A 25,488-nucleotide genomic window follows, 5' to 3' on the forward strand; every position below is an offset into this window, starting at 1 on the left:
ACTGCTTTTTTCATTCTGAAATCATTCTAATATACTGATTTGGTGCTCAAGAAACACTTCTTAATGTTAATTAATTCCTCATTCTAAATTAATGTATAAAACAGTGATATTTAGAAACAGTGTTTTGAAATTATTTGATGAATAGAACATTCAAAAGAACAGCATTTATTTGAGGTTAACTTTTTTTTAAAAACAGTATATACATATTCACTCACTTTTGAACAATTTAATACGTCCTGAATAAAAGTTTGTTTTATAAGCCCTTTTTTTAACTAGTATGCCACACTATTTTGAAGCCATTTACGCAATTAAAGTGAACTATGCCTAAATCAATAAACACAAGTGAAATTCCCTGATAAAATATCAAACATGATTATTGTAGTAAATGCAGCCGATGACTGAATATAAGACTTCATGCTATAACTCCAGGCTTGTTCAGTGTATTTAGTTTTGAAGAGTTTGAGTTTTGAATATTTTGTAGAAAAGCCTGTCTTGATGCCATATAACGTTTACGGCGGTTGGCTCTGTAGACCTCTAACCGTTGTGCCTCTGCAGTGGGGTCTTCAAGAGCTCCTTCCCACCTCAAGCTGTCCTGTTCAAGCTGAGTCAAATCAGAGTTGTCCTCCTCTGTGGGAACCACTTCTGATACACCCTTGGGATTTTTGGATTGCCTGCTCTTTAGTTCTTTGGCTTTGGCTTGACCTTTGCTATGAACATCACTCATCTCTCCGTTGTTCCACTGTTCTGTCCGGAGTTTCTCTAGAGGAAGGTCAGAGGGGTAGATGGATTATGAGTTAATCTCCCAGAAAAGAGAGAACATATAGGAGGTTTAAAATATATCACAATGCTTTTGAGACAATGTCAGTAATTACCCATGTTCAACGAATGCACTAATGTACTGAAGTAGGCAGCTATCAATCAACACAAGTAAAATACAGTTAAAGACAACCTGTGTTAATAAATGTTTCAATAATGTTATTGAGTTGACAGCAATGGAAGATTTCTATTTCTAATCATACCTTGTCTTCCAATAAAACATCAAAACATTCATAATAAAATCAATTTTAACTACAAATTATGTATAGAATAATGCATCTTGAATGTCAAAGTATTTTGCTCTTTTTTTCCCACTGACTTTTTTTTTCTTCTCTTTCACTTGTTTTATAATTTAAAGGGATTGTTCACCCAAAAAGGCAACTTCTGTCATCATTTCCTAACCCTGACGTTATTCCATAACTGTATGACTTTCTTGCTTTCTTCTGTGGAATACCAGATATTCTGAAGAATGATCAAACGGTTACCATTGACTTCCAATGAATGGACCAAAAACTAAATTAAGGAATTTCTCAAAATATATTCTTGTATGTTTTACAGAAAAAAGAAAGCCATTTGGAACAATATAAGAGTGAGTAAATGAAAATTAAATTAATCGAACCCACAACCTTTTGCACTGCTAACAAAATGCTCTACCATTACCAACAGCTACATTTTCATATGATATGATTCATTTGTTTACATTTATTTATTAATTTTACTTATTTTTATTTATTTATTTATACCTACAGTAACTCTCAGCTCTAGTCGTTCTTTACAAACCAGCTCACCTGAATCCCTTATCTGGTTAATGCCATTCCTCGACTTCTTTTTCTCTTTTGTTGTGTCTTTCCTCTTCTTCTTGCTCTCTTTCATTGTGACACTCAAAGGTGGGACGTGAAACTCCTTTTTAACTGAAATCTCCTCGCGCATGTTTGTTGTTTGAGAAGCGCCTTTAATCCGTCTGTCTCTAAGTGATGCCATACTTCAACACATTACTTACTGACGTCCTATTTTCAGTTTAAAGTAACGTTAAATCAATGCAATTTCATGAGTATTAAAAGAGATATTATCAGATTATTACATTTTAACGTGTTATATATACTAACTAGTTGGTAGCGCGAAAAACTCCGCGTTCTATCCGCTAGAAGGTCGTTTGCGCTTGATGACGCATCTCCATGGAAACAGAACTCCTCCTATGTTCCCATCAGGAAATGAGGAAAACAGTCTGGCGTTCACACATGCATACATATCTTGAGATAACTACAGATATTTACCACTTTCAGTGCAGTTACAGTACGCATAATATCTAGATAATTTGATCAACCATTTTATTTATAAGTATAAAAAATAAATAAATAAAAATCTGTCATTAAACTAGATTTGTAGAGAACCATTTAATAGAGTTAGCCTTTAATAAGAAGTGCAAAGTTCGCACAAGCAATAAAGACTCAGACACTGACCTCTTAGAAGAAGGTCATCATGGTTCCAGAGGGTAATTATTAGGAGAAACAGCAGCCGAACATTTTTACTGACATTTTATTTTACAGATACAGACCTTTTTTTGTTTTTGCAGCCTGCACATATTTTTAAAGGTAATATTTGTTTCGCTTTTTGAGGGTAATATCTGTTAACAGCATGTGTGCTTTTTTCATACCTTTATATTAATGTTTAATTGTGTAGGCCTATACTATACACCTGCCTTGTTTAACAATTTTATTTTTATTACATTTTATTTAAATTAACTTTGGTGGAAAATAACTTTGGTGGTGGAGGGGGGAGGGGGTGTTCAGTAAACTTTCACACGTACAGATGATTGGGTGGAAACGAATCGTCCCTGAGCAGGGAACATGTTAATTGGTTGGAACCATTTTGTCCCGCCCCCTTCCTTGGGAGCCGAGGCTTGACGTTGGCTGAAGTGGAAGTCATTTAAAATCTACGGAAGACAGTCGTCATAGCGAACCGTTGACGTCGCAGATCCAGCGGCCAGCTGTTACTGGTCGCGTCACTCCCTTTGCCAGCTGATCCAAGTAGGGCTCTATACACCGGTAAACGTGAGAGGCGAGAACGGAGGAATCACTTTACCGGTGAGGTGAGCGCTTATGTTAATCAACTTTTTAGACATTAACCAGCTTCATAGTCAATCTAATCCGCGGTCTGCTTCTGTCGGGTTTTAGATAGACTTGCTTTATTAGCCCCGGGGGAAGGCGAGGGCAGTTCACTTAGGTGGGGCGGAAAATACCCGATTCTTCAGAGACACGAATACGCGTTATATTCGCGATAAAACGAGCTATTATAATATTAGAACAGACCATCATCGAATATGCTGGAGACCGGGCGGAGGTCATTACATAAGTTTCATTCCAAACTTCCAACCTTCCAAATCGGCGTGAGTGTAATCTGTGTTTAAAGTTCTCTCAAGAAGAATCTAATCCGATTCAGCAGAGACATGTTCAGTAAATACGAGATAGTTATTCAGTACAATCAAGCCAGTCCTTTTTATTGCTGCATAGATGCCAACGTGTTTGCTAAAGTGTGTTTCCTGATTTGGCTGGGTAAGAACATCCTTATGTAATTCATTCGCCTCTGATGAAGAAATATTCCTAGCTTTTGCTCGATGTGTGTGATGTTACAGTCTGGTTTACTGGTCATTGAACGTTTTAATGGAATATAGCCGATTTAGGTAGTGACGTAACAAACATTATATGCTCTGATAGTTTAGCTATACATTGTTTTATTGTTATAAAAAGTATTTTATACATGAAAAAATACATTTAGTTGAATATAGCTTAATTTATTTTAATAATAATTGCTTATTGTTTTAATAATGATTGCATTTTTTCTTTCCCATTATACTGCAAGTTACTCTTAAGCACCTTTAAATGCCATTTTATGTACTGGCATGGTTAATGGATTTTTTTTTTAAATTGTTGTTAAATACAAACTAGAATAAAATCTTTATAAGAGCAATATGCAGTTGTTTAAACTATATCCTTCATGTAGATTGTTTGTGAAGAGCAGGCCTCAAATGCCGAGTATTTTCTGGAGATGTCACTTAGTGGCACTAAGACGATGCTTATCAACAAAAATCCTTGAAAAGATGCTCCTCATGACATTCTGTATCTGTATTATTGGTTTTATATTTGGTTATCTTAGTCATAACAAGTCAATACCTCTCAACTAGGCATCCAAAAATAGACAGTTCTTCTGAGTTGGTGTACAAATCGAAGTACCCTTATGCAGTTACAGCTCTTTACAGAAAGCTCATCTTGCCACTATATTTCCTCGTGTCTTAGGAATCGGACTGAACTTTACCCTCTTATGGATCTGGAAGGTGGGTTGCATTGCTTAAGATCAATCAGCTGTAATAAAAAACAGTTGTCTTTTTATAGATGATTTCAATTGTGAGGTATGTGTACTTCCCTCAGTAATAGTTATCAAGATTCTGGCAAACAAGATAATTATTTTAATTTTTGTATTTTGGGAAATGGAATAAATATGTTTATAAATACAAAATGGCATATTTTTGTATTGATGCCAGTGAATTAAAATGGCCGCTATTTTCCCTGCCTGCAGAATCCATGGCAAGTCAGTACTCGGTCACATCTGATTCAGCCTCAGGCTTTGCAATTGTGATTATTGCCTTAAACGGCAAAGAGGAATGGAGACATCTTCCCACCCTGTTTTTCAGCATTCGCACACTAACTGATTCAGTCTTTTGTTTGCTCAAAGATGCCACTTTGTCAGCTCTGAGAAAAGATCTCAGCATTAGCACAAAGTCAGAGTTTAACTGTGTGGTTTATGCTTGTGGATGACAACTGATCATGTTGGCTGCAGATGAGCAGTTTAATTGTTTGTTCTTTTGCGAACACTTTACCAAGGGTGGAACATGTCTTGGTACCATAAGACACTTTTTTAAAAATGCTAACAATGTAGGCTAGTGTGTTAGCCATTAGCAATAGCTAGCTGACCTTAATGTTTCCCTTTTCCATTCATACATTGCAGTTTGTGTACACCCAGACCAGATCAATAGATTGACCGCTGACAGGGGAACGAGACGAGCATGTTCAGATATACAAACCCTGTCAGTTCAGGCTAATTTGTTTCCATTTCTTGCATTTTGTAACATGCTGTTTGAAAAAACATTCCTCTGTCTATTTTTTTAAAATCCCAAACAAGTTTCTATACATAAAATTCAAACACCAACAACTTTTATTCCAGTTCTTACAAATTATGATTTAAATTATTTATAAAAAAAAAAAATTCTTGCACAAAATTATGTTATGAACGACTCAAAACACTTGTCATAGTGCATGGTTTGTAAACTAGGACTTTTTGATGTTCTCATTCCATATGTATGAGTTTTCTGATGAAGTAAACTTGCTCTGTAGCTCACCTGGTACTACATTTGAGATATGAAGCACTCTGTTATGAGTCCCTTGACACGGGTCACAATAAAAGATGGCCTGGATGCTTCAGCAAATTAATTTTTATCTCATGTTTGCATTTCTATTATATATATATATCAGCATGTCTTTTTGGAGATATGAGGAATGACGTGCATTCTTGGGCCTCATATGTAAAACTCAAGCTTCATGACTGACAAATTGTTCAATATGTTAAGTAATATTTTAGGTAAGAATTATTTACAAACATGCAGCCACTTATGTGCAAAAAAATGATTCAGATATGCATTCATGGCCTGTGTTTTCTTACATGAATTACAAGTTTATGTCCTCTGAAACACTAAAAGGTACTGAAAATTTTAAAAAATATAATTGTTTTGCATTTAAAATTTTAAATAGATTTATTAAATCTATTTTTTAATTTTTAATTTTTTTTTTTTACAAGCAATCAGATTTTTTTATACATTTTGTAATTTCTTAAACTTTTGTAGTATTATAATGATAGTTATGATTATATAGGAACTTAATATAATAAATTAATGTTATGATGTTGACAAGCAGAATTTGCCACAAAATGCCTGAGGACACCACATTTTTAGGTTTGCAAAGCATAAAAAATGTAAGAAATTGAACTGATCCAATAGTGCAAAGACAGTGAACCAGCCTGAAACACTCTCACACTGATCCTGGGACAGCAGGCCATCCTTGTTGTTGAGCCCTGTGTTTTATGTTTCAGTTTAAATTAAGTGTCTCATTTGTATTTTGATGGTACTCTGTGCTGTCTATGGAAATGGCAGTATCAGTAATGGTTTTGTAATTACAGGGAGAACAAACTTGTGGTATTTTTGTAAAATAATCTTCAGTCTTGTTTATATCTTCTAGGTTTGTAGTGGATGGTGATGAGTGAATATTGGCTGACCTACCGCAGTTCTTCTCTGGCAAACTTTATGACCCTTTTCTGACGCTAAAGCTGCCAGCTGAAGAACTGTTGTGGTCAGCTCTACCCAGCATGCACCATTTTCATCTGAGAGTGCTGTGGATCTAATTCATTCTGGACCGTCTCTGTCATAGATCTTTGATATTTTAAAATTCACTTTTCTTTTTTTTTTCTTCTTTTCTTATCATTGAAACAAAACATATCTTAAACTGAGAAAATATTTCTTAGGAAAATGTCAAAAAATGTTTTTTAAATTTTTGACTTGAATTTGAAAAACAAAAATGTTCTTAAACATGTTTGAACTTTGAGTTGTTTTTGAAATATGAATTTAAATCCATGGTCTTTTTTGTTTTGTGATATCAATATTAATATCAAACTAACAAATAAATGAGTGTTTTATAATGTATGTAGTATATTTTGCATGGCAAAGAAGCATTACGCCTAGATTCACAGACCAGGCGTAACTTAGTCCCAGACTAAAATACATGTTTGAGCTGTCTCAACTGAAAATATCTTGCTCTGACATATCTTAAAATGTGTGTCAAGATGCACACCTGTAATGTTTTCTTCCAAGGCATTAATTTTAACTAAGGCCTAGTCCTGGCTTAAGCTAAGACCCGTTTGTGAAACTTTAAGTATCTCTTTTGTAAACAACTAAACAAAAATCACAATTTCATACAAGAGTCATCTATTTATATAGAACTAAATTATTGATATCTTGGTCTGGTTTAAGTGTTATGTAAGATAAGACCGACAGAGGGCGTCATTGGTCGGTTGGACATGAGGCCAAGCTGGATCTTCTGCCTGTTCATCAAGCACATACATTTACTCAAATGTTTTCCACCCTTTCAGTTCTTGTTTTTTTTTTCACTCTTATGTCCACATTCTTTAAGATAAATGACAAAGAGAGGCTATAAATAAAGACAACTTTGAGTCTCACCAGTGATATGCTTATTTTAATCATTTTGTTATGAGAATGGATGAATATGAAAAAGTTAATGATTTTTACAGTGATTTGACATAGCACCCAGCATACGCACAGCGTCCCATTATATGGTTGGTTGCTCCAAATATGGTTATCAACATTCCCTGTATGTCTGCTGAGTAAGTAATTACGTGTAATCTGATTATGTAATCAGATTTCAAAATACGGTACTTGTAGTTAAATTACATTTGAAAGCACTGGTAATCAGTTCACAATTTAAAAAAAAAAATTTATTCAGAATTTGATTCTCCTTAAGTCTTCTTTTTCAACTTTTAAATGTTCCTTTTTAAAATAGACTACTGCTTATATACAGTTAGAAAGTCTTCCAGTTTTGTGGACATTTCACATAAAGACCAGTCTCTAGTCAGGTGGCTATAATTACACAAAATTGAGAGGCCACACAGTATTTCACCACTGGATTTACATGAAACATTTTCATTTTAAGAAATGCTTTCTCAACATTTCAAAATTTGCATCAACTACTGATGAACACTAATTAATGTTTATCTGAATTATCATGCAGTGGGTTAATTATGTCAGTGAAGGCATTTACTAACACATTACAATGCACAAATTCACTTATTTCTTATTTACATATAGGGATTCCCAAAAAGTTTTTTTTTGTTGTTGTTATCTGAACAAACATATTTATTTGAAGTTCCCCCTTAGATTTTAAGTTAATAATTAAGTAAAACATTTGCATATTTAAATATTTACAGATCTCTGTTAATGATCACATGCAGGCAAACTAAACCTGTTTTTTTTAAGTTATATTTAGATTTTTTTTAATTATTTTTTTTATTTTTACATTTTTACAATTCATTTAAATAATAAGCTTTTCATTAAACTCAAATCCTTGCAGTTCCTTTAAGAAACCTTGATGTAAGGCAATGTTTAATCGTCCACGTCATGATGTTAATTACAACGAATATAATATTTTCCTTCTCTTTGTATTTTTATATCAATATGGTACAAGATTATAGTATTTAAATCAGTGTGATAAACGAGTTAGGTTAAAAAAATAATCTAAAAGTAATCCTGATTATATTACTACCTAATGGATTACATCACTTCCACAGATAAAAGATTGGTGCGCTTGCGTCAATTAACGCGCGTGACTGATTGATTTACGCAAAGTGTCCAGATTCACATCTCCAATGTTAGACGAGAGTGGTTAATATTGATGAAGTGGATGGATCTCCAATAGATTTATGAATATCTCGCTCGAACTGCTCTGCGCACAATTGGGTTGAATAAAAAGGTCCTCTGCCGATCGAGATAACTTCATAAGAGTGTATATTTGATGTTGTTCTCACACAAGGAGATCTATTCTGTAAGAGATGGCTATTAACACGGAAGCCCCTCACGCGACAGACGCCCTGGGCGAGAGAGCCGCACTGCACTCCACCGATTTTGGAGATACTCAGAAACTTCTTGACATCTCGGGCAAAGAGCTGAAAAGAGAATTAAACCGCTCACCTTCGGATACAATCCTCGTTAAGTATCTCGAGGCGGAACAGACTGTGGTTAACGACGCTTCGGAGCCTCGCTCTCCGTCGCGGGTCAGTTTCAGCCGCGCGTTGTCGCCCGCTCCCGGAGAACGTGAGCCGCGTAGCTTCATGTGGGTGGCCGTGCTCTCCTGCTTCTGTCCGGCCGTTCCCATAAACCTGTTCGCGCTTTATTTCGCTCATGTTGTGAGTAGTTTCACCGGACTTAAACTTTTCATTACTTTTAGAGTTCACATTTAGTGATAATTTAGAAAGCAGATAAAACTAAGTAAAAAGAAACCCCTCCTGTTTTTGTTTAGGGTGGCCCATGTGGCCCCTAATAGTTAATAATGTGACTCATTAAGGGGCCACCATATGTAGTTACAAGGCTTTCTTAAACATGATATTCTTTCTGTTCTTCTTCAGTCTTGGTCCATGATACAAGTAAAAGATTATGATGGAGCCAGAAGACTTGGGCGTCTAGCTTTGTTGCTTAGTATCGTTTCCATTGTTGTGGGTCTAGCAATAATCCTTTATCTGTTGATGACAGGTAAACTATCTCTCTGTCTCACACACACACACACACACACACACACACACACACACACACACACACACAGGGGAGTAGATATTGGGGACATGTCCCACCCAACTCAACCTAGAAACATGAAATTGTCGGTATTGTATTATAAAAATACAACCAATATTTTTTATTCTATTTTTATAAAACAATTCTAAAAATACCACCAGTATTTATTTATAAAAATGTTTTTAAAAAGCTGCTTGTTGTCTGCAACTGAGTTGAAATAAGATCATACACTTAAATGTCTCTGTCATTTCCTTTTCTCTCTTCCAGAGTTTAAATAGTTGGATATCCTAGAAAATTGTGAGCATTGATGTAAACGGGTAATGAGATGAAAGCAAAGAAGACAGATGATGAATGCCATGTGAAAAAAGGTCTAGAATATCAGTTTATATTATGCACCGTGTTAAATTTGTTTCATTCATTCATCCATTCTTTTTTTCTTTTCTTTTTTTGACAAGGACTTGTTTATTGAGCTTTTTTTCTAATCCATCTTGATGCCTTTCTGTTGCTGTCTTGGGGGTTTAAGGCAGCTTTTGCTTTATCCAACAATGCATTGATGTCTTGACTTGACCTTTTGTCGATATTACAGTAAAAATGCATTATATTATGCTAATGAATTACCTGTTGCAATAACAAGAATATGACTTCTGTTCTGAGAATGAGAATTTGTTGTTATTATTTATTTTTCTTGCAACTTAATAAACTTTTAAAAATGCTGGTGCAGTGGGGCTGGTGCATACAAAAGCACATAGTTGGTATAATATTTGTATGAGTGTAATATGTTGCATTTTGTGTAATCTGTCATAGCTTAAAGAGTAAATTCACCCAAATATGAAAATTGTGCCATCATTTACTTACCATCATGTCATTACAGACTTCTATGACTTTGTTCTGTAGAACACAAAAGAAAATATTTTGAATATATATATATATATTGAATATACTTTTTGTCCATAGCATGAAAGTCAAATGGGTTCAAATATCTTCTTTTGTGTCCCACAGAAGAAACAATCACACAGGTTTGGAACGACATGAGGGTGAGTAAATTATGACAGATTTGATATTCGTTTGGGTAAAACACTTATTTTTGACATTTCTTCTTAGAAAAGTATTTTTCTTCCTTGTCATTTTGATTCAAAGCCTCTGGAAGTGTGGAGCATCACAAGGATGCAAGGTGGAGGAATGCAGCGAGAAGGGCCTCATCCTCGGTGTAGCAAAAATAAAAAAACTCATAAGAGATGAACAAGGACTTTATTCAACCAAAAGGACATGCATGTCTAAAAAGAAGAGTACAGTACAATATTATATTTGAATTGTGCAAATTTGCCATTTGCTAATATGGTGCCATATTTTTGCATGTTAGAAATTAAACCAAACCTACCCGATTAGTTTTGTTTTGTTTGTTTTTTTGTGTGCAGATTGTATTAATTAATTATATATTTACTTATGAATGTTAGACTGAAAAAAAGCTAGAGTACATCCTGTACTATCAGCCATCTAGCCTCCTGAGCAATGGAGATCAGAGGAAGCATGTCTGGTAACTGATATCCTGCACATAAGTGCATTCCTTTCTTCTTTACATTTAGTCATTATCTGCCTCAAATGGAGATTATTCTATTCTATTCTATTCCTGCATCAATGTGTCATTTGGTGTCTATATAGTAAGACAAATACTGTACCTAAAACGAAGAAACCACAGCTTGTGAATTTTTTTTATTTTTAATGTTATTTTTAGTTTTAGTAGCACTTCAGACATAATCAATAGGTCTTTTGACGCTATTCATAGTTTTGACATGGATACAGGACGTCCGATGCCCAAAGACATTTGTAGCAAGCATCTATTTTCCAAACCCACAAACTTTTGTATTCTTCCCGTTCATAAATGATCTCAACCTGCGCTAATGGCTGCGTGGTCAGCTGGGGATAGCTAGAGCGATAAAAGCTTTGAGCATGCTGTAAATGGGCAGAGTCCATATCACAGAGCATATACACTTCATATTACAACATTCTACAATATGTCATAATGTATTGCTTTCATTTCTCCAGTTTAATCGGAATGGATGTGTGAATATTAACATAACATCTGATGTGCAATATTGTTGCCATCTGACAATATTTTTTCATTGCATATGTTTAATATATATATATCAAATGATCCATATATATATATATATATATATATATATATATATATATATATATATATATATATATATATATATTTATATATATATATATATATATTTATATATATATATATATATATTATAATTGATATTATTTAGAAAAAATATTTTATAATAATATAATAATGTCTCATACAAAATGTTCTAAATAATATAATATCTGATGTGCAAGGTATACTGCCATCTTATAATAATCCTTAATACAAATATTTGTAAGATGGTAAATATCCATATAGTTATATAGCCTATAATATATATATATATATATATATATATATATATATATATATATATATATATATATATATATATATATATATATATATATATATATATATATATATATATATACACACAAATAGCAACAAAATAAAGTTTAAGATCATTCACAGTCTAGAGTCTAGAGATCATTCAAACGGTCATCCATCAGAATTCTTTCCCATTCAAACTTCTTGATTGTCTTCTTATCTTATACTTGAACCGGACACCCACAGCATTTAGCTTTTGACCTATGGAAAATGTGTTTAAGCAGATCGAATGAAGTTTCGAAAATCAATAGCACTTATTCTCTTGCAGAAAGAAAGGCCCAGTTAGTCCAGCAGGAGGAGCTGAGCTTCACTATATAAACAGAGAGGATTCCTCAGCTCACATATTCTGTGAGCACAGCATGAAAGCTTGCAGGATTTAAAAAACACAGAAATGTGTTTTATGGAGCCAATTGATGCCGAAAAGCAAATAAATGCATAAAAAATAAATAAAGAGTCATGCAATGTTTAAATGAGCGGAAACAAAGTTTAAGGTCAGTGCTGCAGTGGAGAGTTGTCTCTGATCATTTTCCTGCGAGTGTTGTTAAATAGAGAGACAGATATGTAGAAGTTGTTTAGGTAAACCAAAGCTTTAAGGCCAGTTCCAGGAAACTTCTAATGGACTTTCCCACTCAGAACCCCCTATGCTGGCATCATGGCAGTGTACCAGAATGTAGTTAGCATGACATTACTCCATCTGAAAGGCCATCAGTGAAAAGGGCATTATCTGAAACATATTCTAGTCTGTTGGTAAAGATGTAGGAGTGAGGGGCTTGATAGGCCTAAGTGCTTGAAAAATTACAAAAATAATGAAATAATAAATAAATGTAAAGCAGCTGGATGCTTCAGATTTGTTTGTTGTTCCATTTAAAATTTTTAAAATGTGATTAAATTAAATTAAATTAAATTAAATTAAATTAAATTAAATTAAATTAAATTAAATTAAATTAAATTAAATTAAATTAAATTAAATTAAATTAAATTACTATCATGTTGTTCTAAACCCTTAGGACTTTTTTTTCTTTGATGATAATGAGATATTTTGCAGCATGTCACTACTATTTTTTTTTTTTATAGAATATAGTTAATGGTGACCATGACAGTCCCTGATCCCCTTTCACTTTTAAAAGGATAATTCACCCAAAAAATGAAAAATGGCTGTTCATTTACTCACCCTTGGGCCATCTGTGACTTTCTTTCTTCAGTAGAACAGGAAAAGATTATTTTCAGCTGAAACCATGGTGATTCAATGCAAGGCAATGGCTACCCGTCAAAAGAGTAAAAAAAAACCCCTTTAAACCAGCAGATGACACAACTGCCGAGCATGCTTATGAAAAAAACCAATGTTTTCATTTGTTAGTGTGGATTCTGATATAGTAATCATTATAGTTAGCATTTTAGTCATTGTCCCTGATGTGAACAATATTAAATATCTCATTCTAACAAGAATGTCAGTCACACAGGTTTCAAATAAACATGAAGATGCATGAGTTAACCTAAGATATTTTATCTTTGGGAAAAGGGTCTCTTTAAGATTCTGGTCACACGTAAACACCCATCCCATGTGCACATGGAATTGCTCTGCTCTTCCTCATTAACAGGAAATGACTGTGATGGGACTCCCTGCATCACTTAGCTTCTCCATCAGCTCATTCCCGTCTGAATTCTCAGACTGATGCAGCACTCTCAATATCCACCATTTTAATGTACAAGATTAGTTTTGAACTCTTTCTAAGGAAATTGTGAATGATGCTTGCTGTGACAAATTCTCCATCATACCAGGATTTCTGTGGATAAAATACTACATTCACACAGCAACAAAATACAGTTGATTGCCTGTATTTGATTCTTTAACTGGGGTGTCTCTACAGACCCTTTTTCTAGGGCTCAAACCTCAGTGAAATACTACTGATAAACTCTTGTTTGTCAATAACACTACCATATACTGATTTGTAAATTGATCTCTTTGGATCTTTGTTAAATGTTTGTGATTCAGTTTGCTTCATTCCGAGAGTTCTGAAATAATGGGATATTTTATAAGACCGAAAAACAAAAGAGTACTGGATGATGTGGATCTTTAGCTTTAAGAGATGCTGGTCATTCCAAATCTGTGATTTCTCAAAAATTGCAACTTGACAATGACAATAATTGAAGTCCCACGTAAGACAAATGCATGAGAAGACAGCACAATGCAGAGACTCTACATGGGGAATCGGTTCAACACCGCAGCTGGAATTGCTCGCCAGTTCAGCGCTGATCAGGGTAAGGAGCTGTCTCTGCACGTTTACGGGAAGTCGGACTGAAAACACACTGTGCAGTGATGAAGCCTCTCATCAGCAGAAGGAAACTAGGCTGAGGAGCATGTTGTGTGGATTGAGAAGAACTGGTCCAAAGTTAATTTTAGTGCATGATGAGAGCAAGGTTAATTGAAATGTATAACAGTTCTGGGAGACAATTACATGGAAATACTTTGACAAATTTAAGAATGACCATAACATTTCAGATGTTGTGCAACAAGATCTGTCCGCTGGTTAGTCAGGTTATGCCGTCCCATTATGCAAAGTCCTATGAATTTATTCGCAAGATACATTTCCATCTCCCTTTATTCACATTATCCTCAAGTCAAAAACTACCTCAAGTGAGCGTAAAAACTATCTGTGAATTATTTGACGTTTCCATCAATTCTGATGCGATACTTCAAAAATGCACATACGATGTTGGAATGACCAGCTTTTCTTGCTGTGGCTGAAACGGTCATCCCTTTGGTCTTCATCTGGACTGCCTCCTGTCGCAGTCTTTCAGTCACCTTAGAGCGGCCCACCATCTTTGCAATCTCAGTGTAAATTCAAGGAATGCTGCCAGCTAAACAGTGTTTGTCATAGAAGGAAATTAACACCAGGTGCCAGATTAACACCAATAACTTGGAGGTATCTAATTTTGATAAAAGTTATTTTTCAAATATCTCATTTCGTAATACAATTAATTTATGAAATATGCTTAAAAAGTTGCACTTCTACTCTTGTTAGGATACCTTCTTGTTAGGATACCTTCAAATACATAAATGGCATCATTGCAAGATGGCAGCAGCCATATTGGGACATTTTGGCTTCACTCTTCTATATTGGAAGGAAGTGGAGACGTTGCATCTTTTTTAACACAGGTATTGTAAATTGCTCTCTGTGAACAGGACATATCGCTACTTTGCTCAGCTCACACATGTAAGTAAACAGTGCTGTGTAAGTTACTCTTAAAAAAATAAATAAAACTAATTACATCTTCAACAGTGTAATTAGTTTACTAATTTCTCTCTCTCATTCTAAATCCCATATCAATATTGATCAACAATACAAGGATAGACATGAAACTGCTCCTTTCAAATTAATGATACAAAATTGCATAAATTATTCTTGAACTGACTTAAAGTGTTTAAAGGGAAAATGATACATTAAAAATATTAATTTTAACAGCAGATGTAAAATGCTTAATATAGAATTGTTTTGTAGTCTATATAGTATTTAATACAATTACATCAGAACTAATTAAATTACAGAAAAATAAGATTAACCCTTACCTTACTTTTCAAGGGAAAGTAATTAAATTAAAGTTGTTAATGCATTACACCAGTGCGAATGCTGCCCAGGTTATCAGTTTAACATGTTGCTATGGTGTTTGCAAGCCAAAAAAAAAAAAAAAAAAAAAAACTGAATTAAGTCTCTAACATTCACCAGACAGACAAAAACCTTTTCACACAACATTAGCCAGACAAAATTTCTTATGTCTGATCACTTACGAAAGTAAAGTTTTTTTTTGTTAAATGTCTAAGTGCTTTACTGCCACCTGCTGTTCATCCAATGCACTACACATTTGAACCCTGAACTAGCTGTGCATCCACCACTAAAAACAATCTTGGCAAATAAGCTAAATATATATAACTTCTTGGTAAATGCATGTGAGGTAAAGGAGAACAAATGTTACAAAACACGCTGTTTATTACACATTAAGAGAGCTGCATCTGTTGTTCACAAAGTTATTTGACGTACGGTGCATAAAGACAATGACATTTTATTCTTGAACACAGTGACAGTAAATTCAGTGCCCCTCCACAAGGAAAGGGTCCTCTTCATCCTCGCTCTCATCTGGAAACTCCTGTTGCAAGGGTGACTTCTCTGAAGCGATTGCTTCCATTCGGAGGACATCCCTTTTTTGATGCAACCAACGAAGCCCGTCTTGTAGGCGGCTGAACATGGCAGAGCGAAGATGCCAGATGAGGAGAGCGCAGATCAAGATGCTCATCAGAGAGGCTAGACGAGGATAAAGAATTTCAGGGCAGTTTATTAATACAGGTTATCAACTCGTTTTAGCATTGACAAGAAACAATTATTAAAATAATAATCATTAAATTAATTTAAACTACAAATGTATTTTTTTTTAAAAAGATTAAAAATATGGGGTAAAATATGAATACTTGATTGTAAATTAGAACATATTTGGTATTTAAATGGACGCTTATCACATTTCACGCTTTTCTCAGAAGCAGAAGTCCTTATAGTTGGGTCAATTCTACAGTGGTTAACGGAAACTATAAAAAATATTTTGTATTTTCATTGCCTTCATTTGCTATAGGGCTGCTTTGACTTTCTAAAAGATGAAAAAAAAAAAATTGTATTAGAAACAGTATTAACTAGTTTTATATATAATTTAATGCCAGTTTAAGAAAACAAAAAGCATAGACTTACAAATGTACATTAAAATAAAAATTTAAATTGACGTTAATTACTGTAGAAATGCATCACAGCCTGTGAAAAGGATCTAATTTAGTAAATTATAACAAGATCTTTTGACCAAAGAGATCACTGGAAACAGAAAAAATAAATAAATAAAAAAAATAGAGTAAAGAGTTTTAATACCTGTTGTAATTACAAACACAGCCTGATTGAGGGGAGCCCTGTCTGCTGTAAAGTCGATCACAATGGGCCCGGTCACTCTATCTGAGGATATGTGCACCTAAAACCACAGAGAGGAGAAGAAGATATTAGTAGAAGGCGTGTAATTTCACCACCTGCTAAGACTTCCATTTACGCCAAATTTAAAATGTGATTTATTCCTGTTACGTCAAGGTGATTACACCAGTCTTCAGTGTGACATGATCCTCAAGAAATAATTTATATTATGTTGAAAAAACAGGTGTACTGCGGAAACTTTATTCTATGCATTTACTGTCACTTTTGATCAATTTAATGCATCATTGCTAAATAAAAGTTGCTTCCTTCAAAAATAAATAAATGTACTGACCCAAAACTTTTGAATGGTATTGCATTAATTTAACTTACAGTTTTATTATTCCAACATCAGCCAAATTAAATAATGTTTTTTATTATTATTATTAATATATAAAAGTGATAACACCCCTGATAACAGCGGTTATTAAACTAGAACCTGCCTGCTGGAGCTCTTGGCGAGATCCATGGGCCTGAACCAGCAGCTGATGTGTGCCTGGAGCCAGGAGAGTGTTGAAGTGACCCTGACTGTCTGCATGAACATTCATCGAGCCGTTCACCACAACAACAGCATCCGACACCGGACGGCCTTTACTATCCCTCACGACTCCACTCAGACTTCTGTGAACCTTCATTCATTAAACAGGAGTTAAACTTGAATTCAAATGAGTTTAAGTTGTCTGGAAATATGGTTATTCTGAGAAGATGGAAAAGGTAGTTCAAAATGTGTCCACCTCTAGCAGCATGCGGAAAAGAGGCAGTCTGTTCTCCATCCACAGCGAGAAGAGCTGAGCTTCTGATGGGAACATACAACAGCCAGTGTACACCGTGATTTCAGGGCAATGGCCCACGTCCAAACTAAAGTCCTGAAAGAAAATACAAATGTTGCTCTTTAAGACATAAATTGGCATATGCAGAAAGGTTCGATTTGAAGCTACACTGGAGGAGATCCAAAACATCTGTACCTTCATGCTGCCAGTGTGAGATCTGAAATCCGCACCCTGAAGGACACCTCCTGGGATTCCTGCTGTTGAGTTTTAGCCAAATCACAAAGAATGATATGATGATTCCAAGATTATATGTAATTATAGCAGTAGTTTTTCTTTAATCTTTGAATCTGAAAGTCTTTCAAAAGTACCTGACTTTTTAGTACACTTCTGTTTACCCAAGTGCATTAAAGGATGACTGCTGGCATACAAGGAGGCCAAATATCGTAATGTCTCCTCATTTTGTGCTGTGGATTCAAATAAAACCCTCTATGATTTGATTAAAAGCTGCGATCACACTAGACTTTGAGCATGTGAAACTTGTGAAAAACACGGCATCATTTGTGAAATGAGGTTACACTCAGAAGCCTCTTTTTAAATACAAAAATCAATCAAACATACAATCTACTCCACTGTCCTGCAGTTTTAAAGGGGTCATATGATGTTGAAAAAAAAAAAAAAACATTATTTTGTCTATTTGGTGTAATGAAATGGTGTTTATGTGGTTTCAAAAGTAAAAAAAAAAAAAAAAAAAAAAAAAACCTTTCCACATACTAAACATTATTGTTTCTCCTCTATGCCCTTCCTTCTGAAACGCACAGATTTTTACAAAGCTCATTGGTCTGAAAAGTGCCGGATTGGTCAGCCATCCAGTGCGTTGTGATTGGCCGAATACCTCAAGCGTGTGTAACCTTAACACTGTGATTCTACGTCCTGGTGTTCTAACAAATAATGCTACCTATCAGTTTATACTACCACCACTGTATTTATCCTACTGTGTGGGCAGGCTTAGGGCTGGGAGTTCATAGAATCAGGAATTTTGCTTCCGAATATGATATCGGTTTTAATGGGAGGTAGAAAAATCTGACAGGGTAGCACAAATCAGAACACCAGCACGATGAGACAAATTAAACCAATTACAAACGAGGCATTCGTTACATCTAGTGGGGACATAATTATGGATTATAATGACTTTATACTGTCTTTTTACCCATTGCATTGAACTATTCTGGAATAGTGTTGTAAATACAACTAAACCACTGATGTCTAGTTGTGTAATCTTTTGGAAGGCCAAACTAAGTAGTTTCGCTTTCACAACAAAACACACAGCATCTCCACGACATGGCGGCTGCGGTGGCAGCAATAATAAAGTTACATTTCTTTGCGTGAACATTTGGGCGGCACTCTTCAAACTCTTCCCACATCGTGAGTAGTCATGTCGGGAGGTGTTTGAATGAGCCATTTTAGGAGGCTGTGGATGTTAACTTTTATATATAAAAAAACATGTCTTTTGGTTTAAGACTTTAGGGATCTTATCCATTCACAAACAGCTTGTAACACTCCAAAGAGAAAGAAAACTTGAAATTGCATCATATGACTCCTTTAAATTGGTGTTCTTTTAATTCAGCTACGATGTGATCTATTGGTCACACGTTACAAATTCACAGGTTCAGCATTAACATGCTTATGAACAGAAGTCAACAGAACAAAAAGTGTAGCGTGACCACCCCTTAATATGAAAAGTCAAAAAGTGCTGTCATTTTGGCAAAATTTGGGCAAACTTTTTGCAGACAAAATAGTCCATTGCCAATTTAGCTCACATAGGCGTCACATTTGAACCAAGCAGCTTTACGTTTGCCAGTGCAGCAAAGCCATGTGATTAAACTGAACCGGTTGCGAAATCTTTGTGGACAAATCTGTTGCCCTCACTCCAAATTCCCATTCGTGTGGATTCCTATTGAAATGGCTGGATTCAATCTACGAAAGCTCACCAAACAACAGTAAATATGACCACAACATTGCCAAAATGAGCCGTCAAAAGTGCCATCTGCCATGTCACATTTTTTCCACTGGCCAGATGAAAAGAAGTCCAATCACTCAAGCACAAACTATGCAGGATCATGCAGGAGTTTAATACTTCAAGTTAAGCCCCCCCTCCCCAAAAAATAAAAGAATGGGTAATATTAATAATGTTTTTATTATATATATATATATTATATATAGTGCTGTTGCTTACCATGCTGATTAGGTCGGTCATAGGGGTACGTAGCCAGAAGAGAGCCTCCCTCTAGCACTATTGAGAGAGAGAAAGTCCCCCCAGAAATCAAATCCATCACTGCACGCGTCTCTGGCTGTGCGGATGCATTTCCTAAGTATAAATACAAACTTTATATTTACTCTTACCAGAGCATTGAAGTGTTCAATCACATGATTTCATTGCAGTGTGTTGACAAACCATAAAAGAAATCAGTGTCCAGGTCTGTGCCATGAGCGTTGGTGTACCCCACACTGGATGAGCACAATCCCTCTTGTGCCTTCTCTCTGCCATCAGGGTTCACACACGGGAGAATCAGTATTCTGCTCCTGTCAATCAGCTAAGAAGAAACAAAAACTGTATTAATGACAGATACACAAACTCGGTTCTCTAAACCCAGTGAGCTGGCCATTTAAAAGGGATGACAAATACACTCCAGGCCCACCAGATGTAGGCAGCATAGCACATATCCTTCACAGTGAGAGTAGAGTAATATCAGAATGTAAAATGCTAGCTCAGTTTAAATTTTTTTGATGTGCTATTTATTTTCTTTTAGGGTTTATTGAGTTTTTGTAAAACTTGCCTTGGTGATGGTGGGATTCCTGCCGTAGTTGAGGCAGAGAAAAGAAGCAAATTCAAGCAGTAACTCTGGACCTACTGCCGCATTACCATGGACTCCGGCCAGAAAACGGATCTTGGGTTCAGCAGGTTGAGGGAACTTCAAATTGCCAGCAATCTCAAGAGCCCAGATAGTTCTAAACTCAGTGCTCTGACCCAAACTGACCCCAGGAAGAATGGGTGGGGGGTGGGGTGGGGGGGGGGGTGATTCAAACCACAACAATTGAAGATTTACAACATCATTTACCTTCCAACTTAACAAGCCAATAAATACCCATGATCTACGTACATGAAGATGTTTGGACTAGATGTTTTACCTAAGCTGTTCTAGATAGTTACTTAAGTCAAAACATCTCAAATCTCTGATTCTTAGCAAGCACCACTAAACAATAGATAAAGATATGTTCAGGATTACATGCCTGTATAGCCGTGTGATGTGAGGGAATTTGACGGTCAATCCACGCAGGAACTCTGAGTGTTCCTTGTAGGTTCGGTACTGCAAGGTCTGAGCAGGGATAAGGCTGCGGACCAACTGATCCAACTCACCAGGAGCTAAAAGCCATTCCACCAGTTTCCCAAAGTCCTTCTGTTCTCCTTCCTCTACAAATGGCTGCAATGTATCTCTGATCAGCTTGAAGTCCACTGGCTCCACCTGAGTCTTCAACACATGGACAGATACTGACACTGGAGTATAACTGTGGATAGATCACAGGAAATGTAATGGCTGACCCATTTTTCAAATGGCATTCTGTTAGTTTGTCCATTTCTTGCGAGGCCTTACCCTGAAGCAGATGCAGTGATATGGTAAGAACCAGGAGCCAGAGGTCTCCAGTACTGGCCCGTGCTGCTGGTGTGGACACGATGGCCTGAGCCTTCCACCATGACTGTGGCATTAGCAATGCCTTTGCCGGACTGACCATCAGTGACCACACCACTTACAAAAAAATGAACCTGACATGCATACATCACACAAACCATGCAAAGGTTTAATTGGAATAGCACACCCAAAAAGACTAATGTCTTGATCATGATCAAAAATAAACCACCTGTTGTATAAAGTGCAAAAGCGCTCTGTGATTCTTCTCCCAGTATTCGGAGAGCAACTTCTCTGGTGGAAGCAGTTCACAGCTCAGACCGATGTCAACGGCTAAAGTGTCTGTGCTGTGATATGCCCAAGTCAGCATATCAGTTCCTACTGTACATCATGCAAAAACAGTGTCAATTTTCATGTAAAGCAGGATACTCTAGAAATACTCAGGATACTCTTCCATTCAAAGAATACTAAAAAAGCATATAATGGTTTCCACAAAAAATATTAAACAGCACAAACATTCAACATAGATGATAATTAAAATACAAATAAAAGTTTCTTGAGCACCAAAATCAACATTTGTATGATGTGACTGAGGACTTGAGTAATGGCTGATGAAAATTAAGCTTTGCCATCACAGGTATAAATTACATTTAGGAGTATAACAAAAAGGGCAACAGTTGTTTTAAAATTTTAATTTCACAATATTACTATTTTACTGTATTTTTTAACAAATAAATGCAGCCTTGGTTAGCATAAGTGATTTCTTTCGATAACAACTACTACTACCAATAATAATAATGATAATCTTACCGACCCCAGACGTTTAAATGGTAAAGCCAAGTTCTGATCTAATTTTCACTTAAATCTGATTATGCTTTAGTCTGACCGGTGGCTACTGGACGATGGTGCTTGGTGCCTTTTCTCTCTCTGGTTCTTGGCACATCACAGGCCTGAGGCTCTTGAAAAGCCTGAGATTTCTGGAATGAAGTGACAACAGTACTGAACAATTTGAGAAAGGCTTGTGATGCAAGCATTAAAGAAAACTATATTCTACACGTTTTCTGCAGATGATTTAGTCAGTTAAAATGTCACAAATGTTACATAATTCATGATATCTACACAGCACATACAATATGCATACCACATAATAGGTTTCTGCAACTGATTTAAGCATGTCCTCATCAACAGAGTCAAGGGAACTCGGGTACACAACTCCCCTGAACCCTAGAGAATAACAGTAGCGGTTCAGTTTTATTGTTAAAAAAAAAAACAGATGAACATCACAAGACAAATACAAACCAATTTCTGTACCTCCACGTATACTTGCAGTCAGCACAAAGAAATGGGCCTTGATCCAGTTTATCACTGCTTCAGTTTCTGCTTCAACAGTATTTCCCGATCTTGACTCTTTAGGGAAATTTGCATTCAGGTCAACTTGGTGACTGTTATCATGTCCAATAACGCTCAGGTCTCCTGAGACCCGTTTCTTGAAAACTATGGGAAGAAAATCAGGGTAAATACAGAAGACAAGAATGAAACTATTCACCAATATACAGTATTTGCTTGTACCTTTTAGCGCTAATTCATACCCGTCTGGGTTCATGGAAGGCATGATGTGAATTATTGTGCTATTGACCAGACGTGTGACCAGTGGATCTTCACCATAACTGCGGCACAAGTACTCAACCAGGTTTAGGAGAATCGCACGACCAATAAACTCATTTCCATGCAGGTTACCCAAAAACATAACCTCTGGTTTGCCTGGTTGAAGTAAAGAGGTGATCGCTAGAAACTAATATATATATAAATAAAGTGTGTGTAAATGTATGTGACCATACGCAATTGCACCTTGCTGATCATGCTGATTGGTGGATATCTCCATCACATAAAGATTCCTGCCCTGCACTGATCGTCCAGCAGATTTCAGGTAAGTGATGGAAGGAAAGACAACACTAAGCAGTTGCAAGAACACCTCCATTTCATCATAACTATGATGTTGGAAATCCAAAGTATGGATTGGAGACTTTGAGATGGGAGGCCCAGGTGTGCTCAGATGGTCATTGGTTATGGTTATTGGTTGATCTAGCAATAACATCTCCTCTGCAGGCTTCTCAAGAGTGAAGTTTAAAAGTGTGGCTTTGCCTTCAATCACTGGCACATTCTTGACAGTACTTGAAAAATATCTGAAGGAAACATGAAAAATTCCATTAAACTGGACCCATTTCATGTCATTATTATTTATGCATCTACTAATAATCACCCAGGTGAGCTAGCAGTGATGTCATATCTTCCAGGCAGCAGCAGGCGATAATAATCACCAAATATCCAGGTTGTAATGTTGTGATCCGTTCCAGAAACTGAGATTGTTGCATTTGGGAGACCAAAGCCTGAGCTGGTCATTACGAAACCTCTCACACCGATATGAGCCTTAAACAGAAATGAAATCAGGTTTGTTAGACCATTCATGGGACTAAATAAAATATTCAAATAAACTCACTTGGTGTATGTAGGCAAGAAGGGCCCCCTTGTTGTTTGTCCACTCTATGGAAAGCTGAGAAGCTGGTGGATACTTGCAGCAGCTCAATCCAAAAGTGACTTCAAAACAGTTCCCTTTGAAGTAGTTGTAGTTCTGCATCCAACCTGTGCACACGCAGGAAACCAAATCACAGCTCAGTGGATTTCCAATTGGGTACAAGAAATGTTTTTAATATCAAACCGTTCGTGATACCATGTCCAAAGCGGTTGTTTGGATCATCAGGACAGTCAGGATTGTTCATCTTCATAATGGGGTGGTTTTCAGTGTAGGTGTGTGTTAAATGGCGAAACAGAGCATCATCTGTTGTCAGCCCTGAGGCTGCATAAGAACGGTCATCATTGAAGGGGTAGGTGGCCTTCACGGAGCCCCCACGTAGACTGCCAGACAAGACAAACCTTGAAAAGACGACACAGAGAAAACAAGCATGGCAGGAACCACTTCTTGAGAAAAGATCGGACTTGTGAAAATCTCAGATCAGAAGCAAGAGAACATTATACAACTGAATAATATAGTATAAAAGGTTACGTAGTCAATTTCTCCATTATACTCATTTTGTGTCTGGATCAATTGTTTCTAAAATAATTTATATTAATTTTGATATTTTGGAGTGCATACGTACAGTGTTTGTAATGCATTTCTAAATACTTGATATTAAAAGGTTTTAAGATTTTGAAACAGCTTTTAATTTTATATTTTCATCTTAATTTTAGTTAGATATTAAACCCATTTTGTGTGTTTTTATCATTCATTATTTGTTTATTTATTACCGTTTACGTCTATTTTATTTTATCCTTTTCCAATTAGTTTGTATTAATTCCCAGTTAGTAGATTTAGTGCTTCAACAATATTATTTTAGTTAGTTGCCAAGGCATCATGTACAGTATCTCTCAAACATTTATTTTTATTAAAACTGAAAAACATGAATATGTCAATGTGGCTTAAAATGTAGAATAATGTATTTTATAAATATTTTTGTTTGTAAAAGCAAAGTCAGTGTGACAAAAAAAACTATTTCTCTCTCTCTCTCTCTCTCTAACTATATATCTATAAAATAGAGAGAAAGAAAGAAAGAAAGAAAGAAAGAAAGAAAGAAAGAGACACATAAAAACATACTTTTTATCAAGAATCCATTGCATGACAGCTGTGACCTCCGGTATGTCTTCTGAAGTCTTACTGAAGGACTCATCCCGGTCTGGGAAACTCTTATCGAGGTCATAATGTTTGGTGTTCTCGCGGCCCGCGCTGCTTCCGGTGCAGTCCCCCTCCACCGCGCGCTCAAAGACGTCCGGATTCATGCTGGCCATTATATAGATGTCAGTCCGGTTCACCAGCTCGGTTACTCTCACATCACGGCCAAACTGAGTCAACAGGTACTCGATCAGATACACTAGCAGCTGCCTTGATAAAGCTTCGTCCCCGTGGATGTTACCCACATACTTGAACCTCGGTTTGCCCGGTATGTCCGCAGTCGGACTCGTTGTTATTCTCGTGACCCAAAGCTCCCTTCCCTCGACAGACTTTCCGATGCTCGAGAGGCTGCAAATATGCGCGTATTTTTGAGAAAACCGCTGAAGACGATCGGTCATGTCAGCGTAGTTGTAATATCCTTTGTATGATTCTTCATAAACTTTGCCGGGGCGTCTCAAACCGAGTATTTGAAGCGGAACTATTAAAATGAGCCACAAAATACTCATTATGTGTGTGTGACGTTAGTAGCTTTCAAACAGTAGTGAAATTTAAAAAAAATATATATATATGTATATATATATATATATATTTTGTTTTATCGTTAGTTGC

At 36.0% G+C, this 25,488-nt stretch overlaps 3 protein-coding genes across 3 annotated transcripts; 1 reads left to right on the top strand and 2 right to left on the bottom strand.

Moving 5' to 3' along the window:
- Positions 1-399: 399 nt before the first annotated feature.
- Positions 400-1,972, bottom strand: LOC132130606 (protein LIAT1-like). Its single transcript, XM_059542365.1, has 2 exons — positions 1,605-1,972; positions 400-759 (listed from the first exon to the last, which is right to left on the bottom strand). Exons 1-2 carry the CDS (start codon positions 1,795-1,797, stop codon positions 413-415), a joined length of 540 nt encoding a protein of 179 aa, XP_059398348.1. The 5' UTR covers positions 1,798-1,972; the 3' UTR covers positions 400-412.
- A 6,329-nt stretch (positions 1,973-8,301) lies between these two features.
- Positions 8,302-9,648, top strand: LOC132130499 (transmembrane protein 233-like). The gene is made up of 3 exons (XM_059542218.1): positions 8,302-8,835; positions 9,055-9,178; positions 9,485-9,648. Exons 1-3 carry the CDS (start codon positions 8,482-8,484, stop codon positions 9,493-9,495), a joined length of 489 nt encoding a protein of 162 aa, XP_059398201.1. The 5' UTR covers positions 8,302-8,481; the 3' UTR covers positions 9,496-9,648.
- Positions 9,649-15,676: 6,028 nt separating this feature from the next.
- Positions 15,677-25,440, bottom strand: LOC132130628 (carboxypeptidase D-like). Its single transcript, XM_059542401.1, has 21 exons — positions 24,805-25,440; positions 23,884-24,086; positions 23,653-23,795; positions 23,416-23,582; positions 23,004-23,338; positions 22,725-22,916; positions 22,467-22,649; positions 22,297-22,379; positions 22,042-22,132; positions 21,388-21,533; positions 21,123-21,292; positions 20,761-21,036; positions 20,307-20,502; positions 19,925-20,063; positions 19,706-19,837; positions 17,841-17,936; positions 17,668-17,729; positions 17,437-17,568; positions 17,146-17,331; positions 16,613-16,709; positions 15,677-16,006 (listed from the first exon to the last, which is right to left on the bottom strand). The coding sequence occupies exons 1-21, from the start codon at positions 25,383-25,385 to the stop codon at positions 15,795-15,797; spliced, it is 3,822 nt and encodes a 1,273-aa protein (XP_059398384.1). The 5' UTR covers positions 25,386-25,440; the 3' UTR covers positions 15,677-15,794.
- Positions 25,441-25,488: the final 48 nt, after the last annotated feature.

Source organism: Carassius carassius, chromosome 47 (genome assembly GCF_963082965.1).
Source record: "Carassius carassius chromosome 47, fCarCar2.1, whole genome shotgun sequence".
Lineage (NCBI taxonomy): Eukaryota > Metazoa > Chordata > Actinopteri > Cypriniformes > Cyprinidae > Carassius > Carassius carassius.

Bases quoted from the DNA above. Each gene is read 5' to 3' on its own strand.
- LOC132130499 (XM_059542218.1), top strand. From the start codon at position 8,482: ATGGCTATTAACACGGAAGCCCCTCACGCGACAGACGCCCTGGGCGAG. The intron at 8,836-9,054 runs GTGAGTAGTTTC...GTTCTTCTTCAG, and splicing joins CGCTTTATTTCGCTCATGTT to TCTTGGTCCATGATACAAGT.
- LOC132130606 (XM_059542365.1), bottom strand. From the start codon at position 1,797: ATGGCATCACTTAGAGACAGACGGATTAAAGGCGCTTCTCAAACAACA. The intron at 760-1,604 runs GTGAGCTGGTTT...ACCTTCCTCTAG, and splicing joins TAACCAGATAAGGGATTCAG to AGAAACTCCGGACAGAACAG.
- LOC132130628 (XM_059542401.1), bottom strand. From the start codon at position 25,385: ATGAGTATTTTGTGGCTCATTTTAATAGTTCCGCTTCAAATACTCGGT. The intron at 21,534-22,041 runs GTCAGACTAAAG...GATGTACAGTAG, and splicing joins CCATCGTCCAGTAGCCACCG to GAACTGATATGCTGACTTGG. The intron at 20,064-20,306 runs GCAAGTTTTACA...GTTTCTTCTTAG, and splicing joins GGAATCCCACCATCACCAAG to CTGATTGACAGGAGCAGAAT.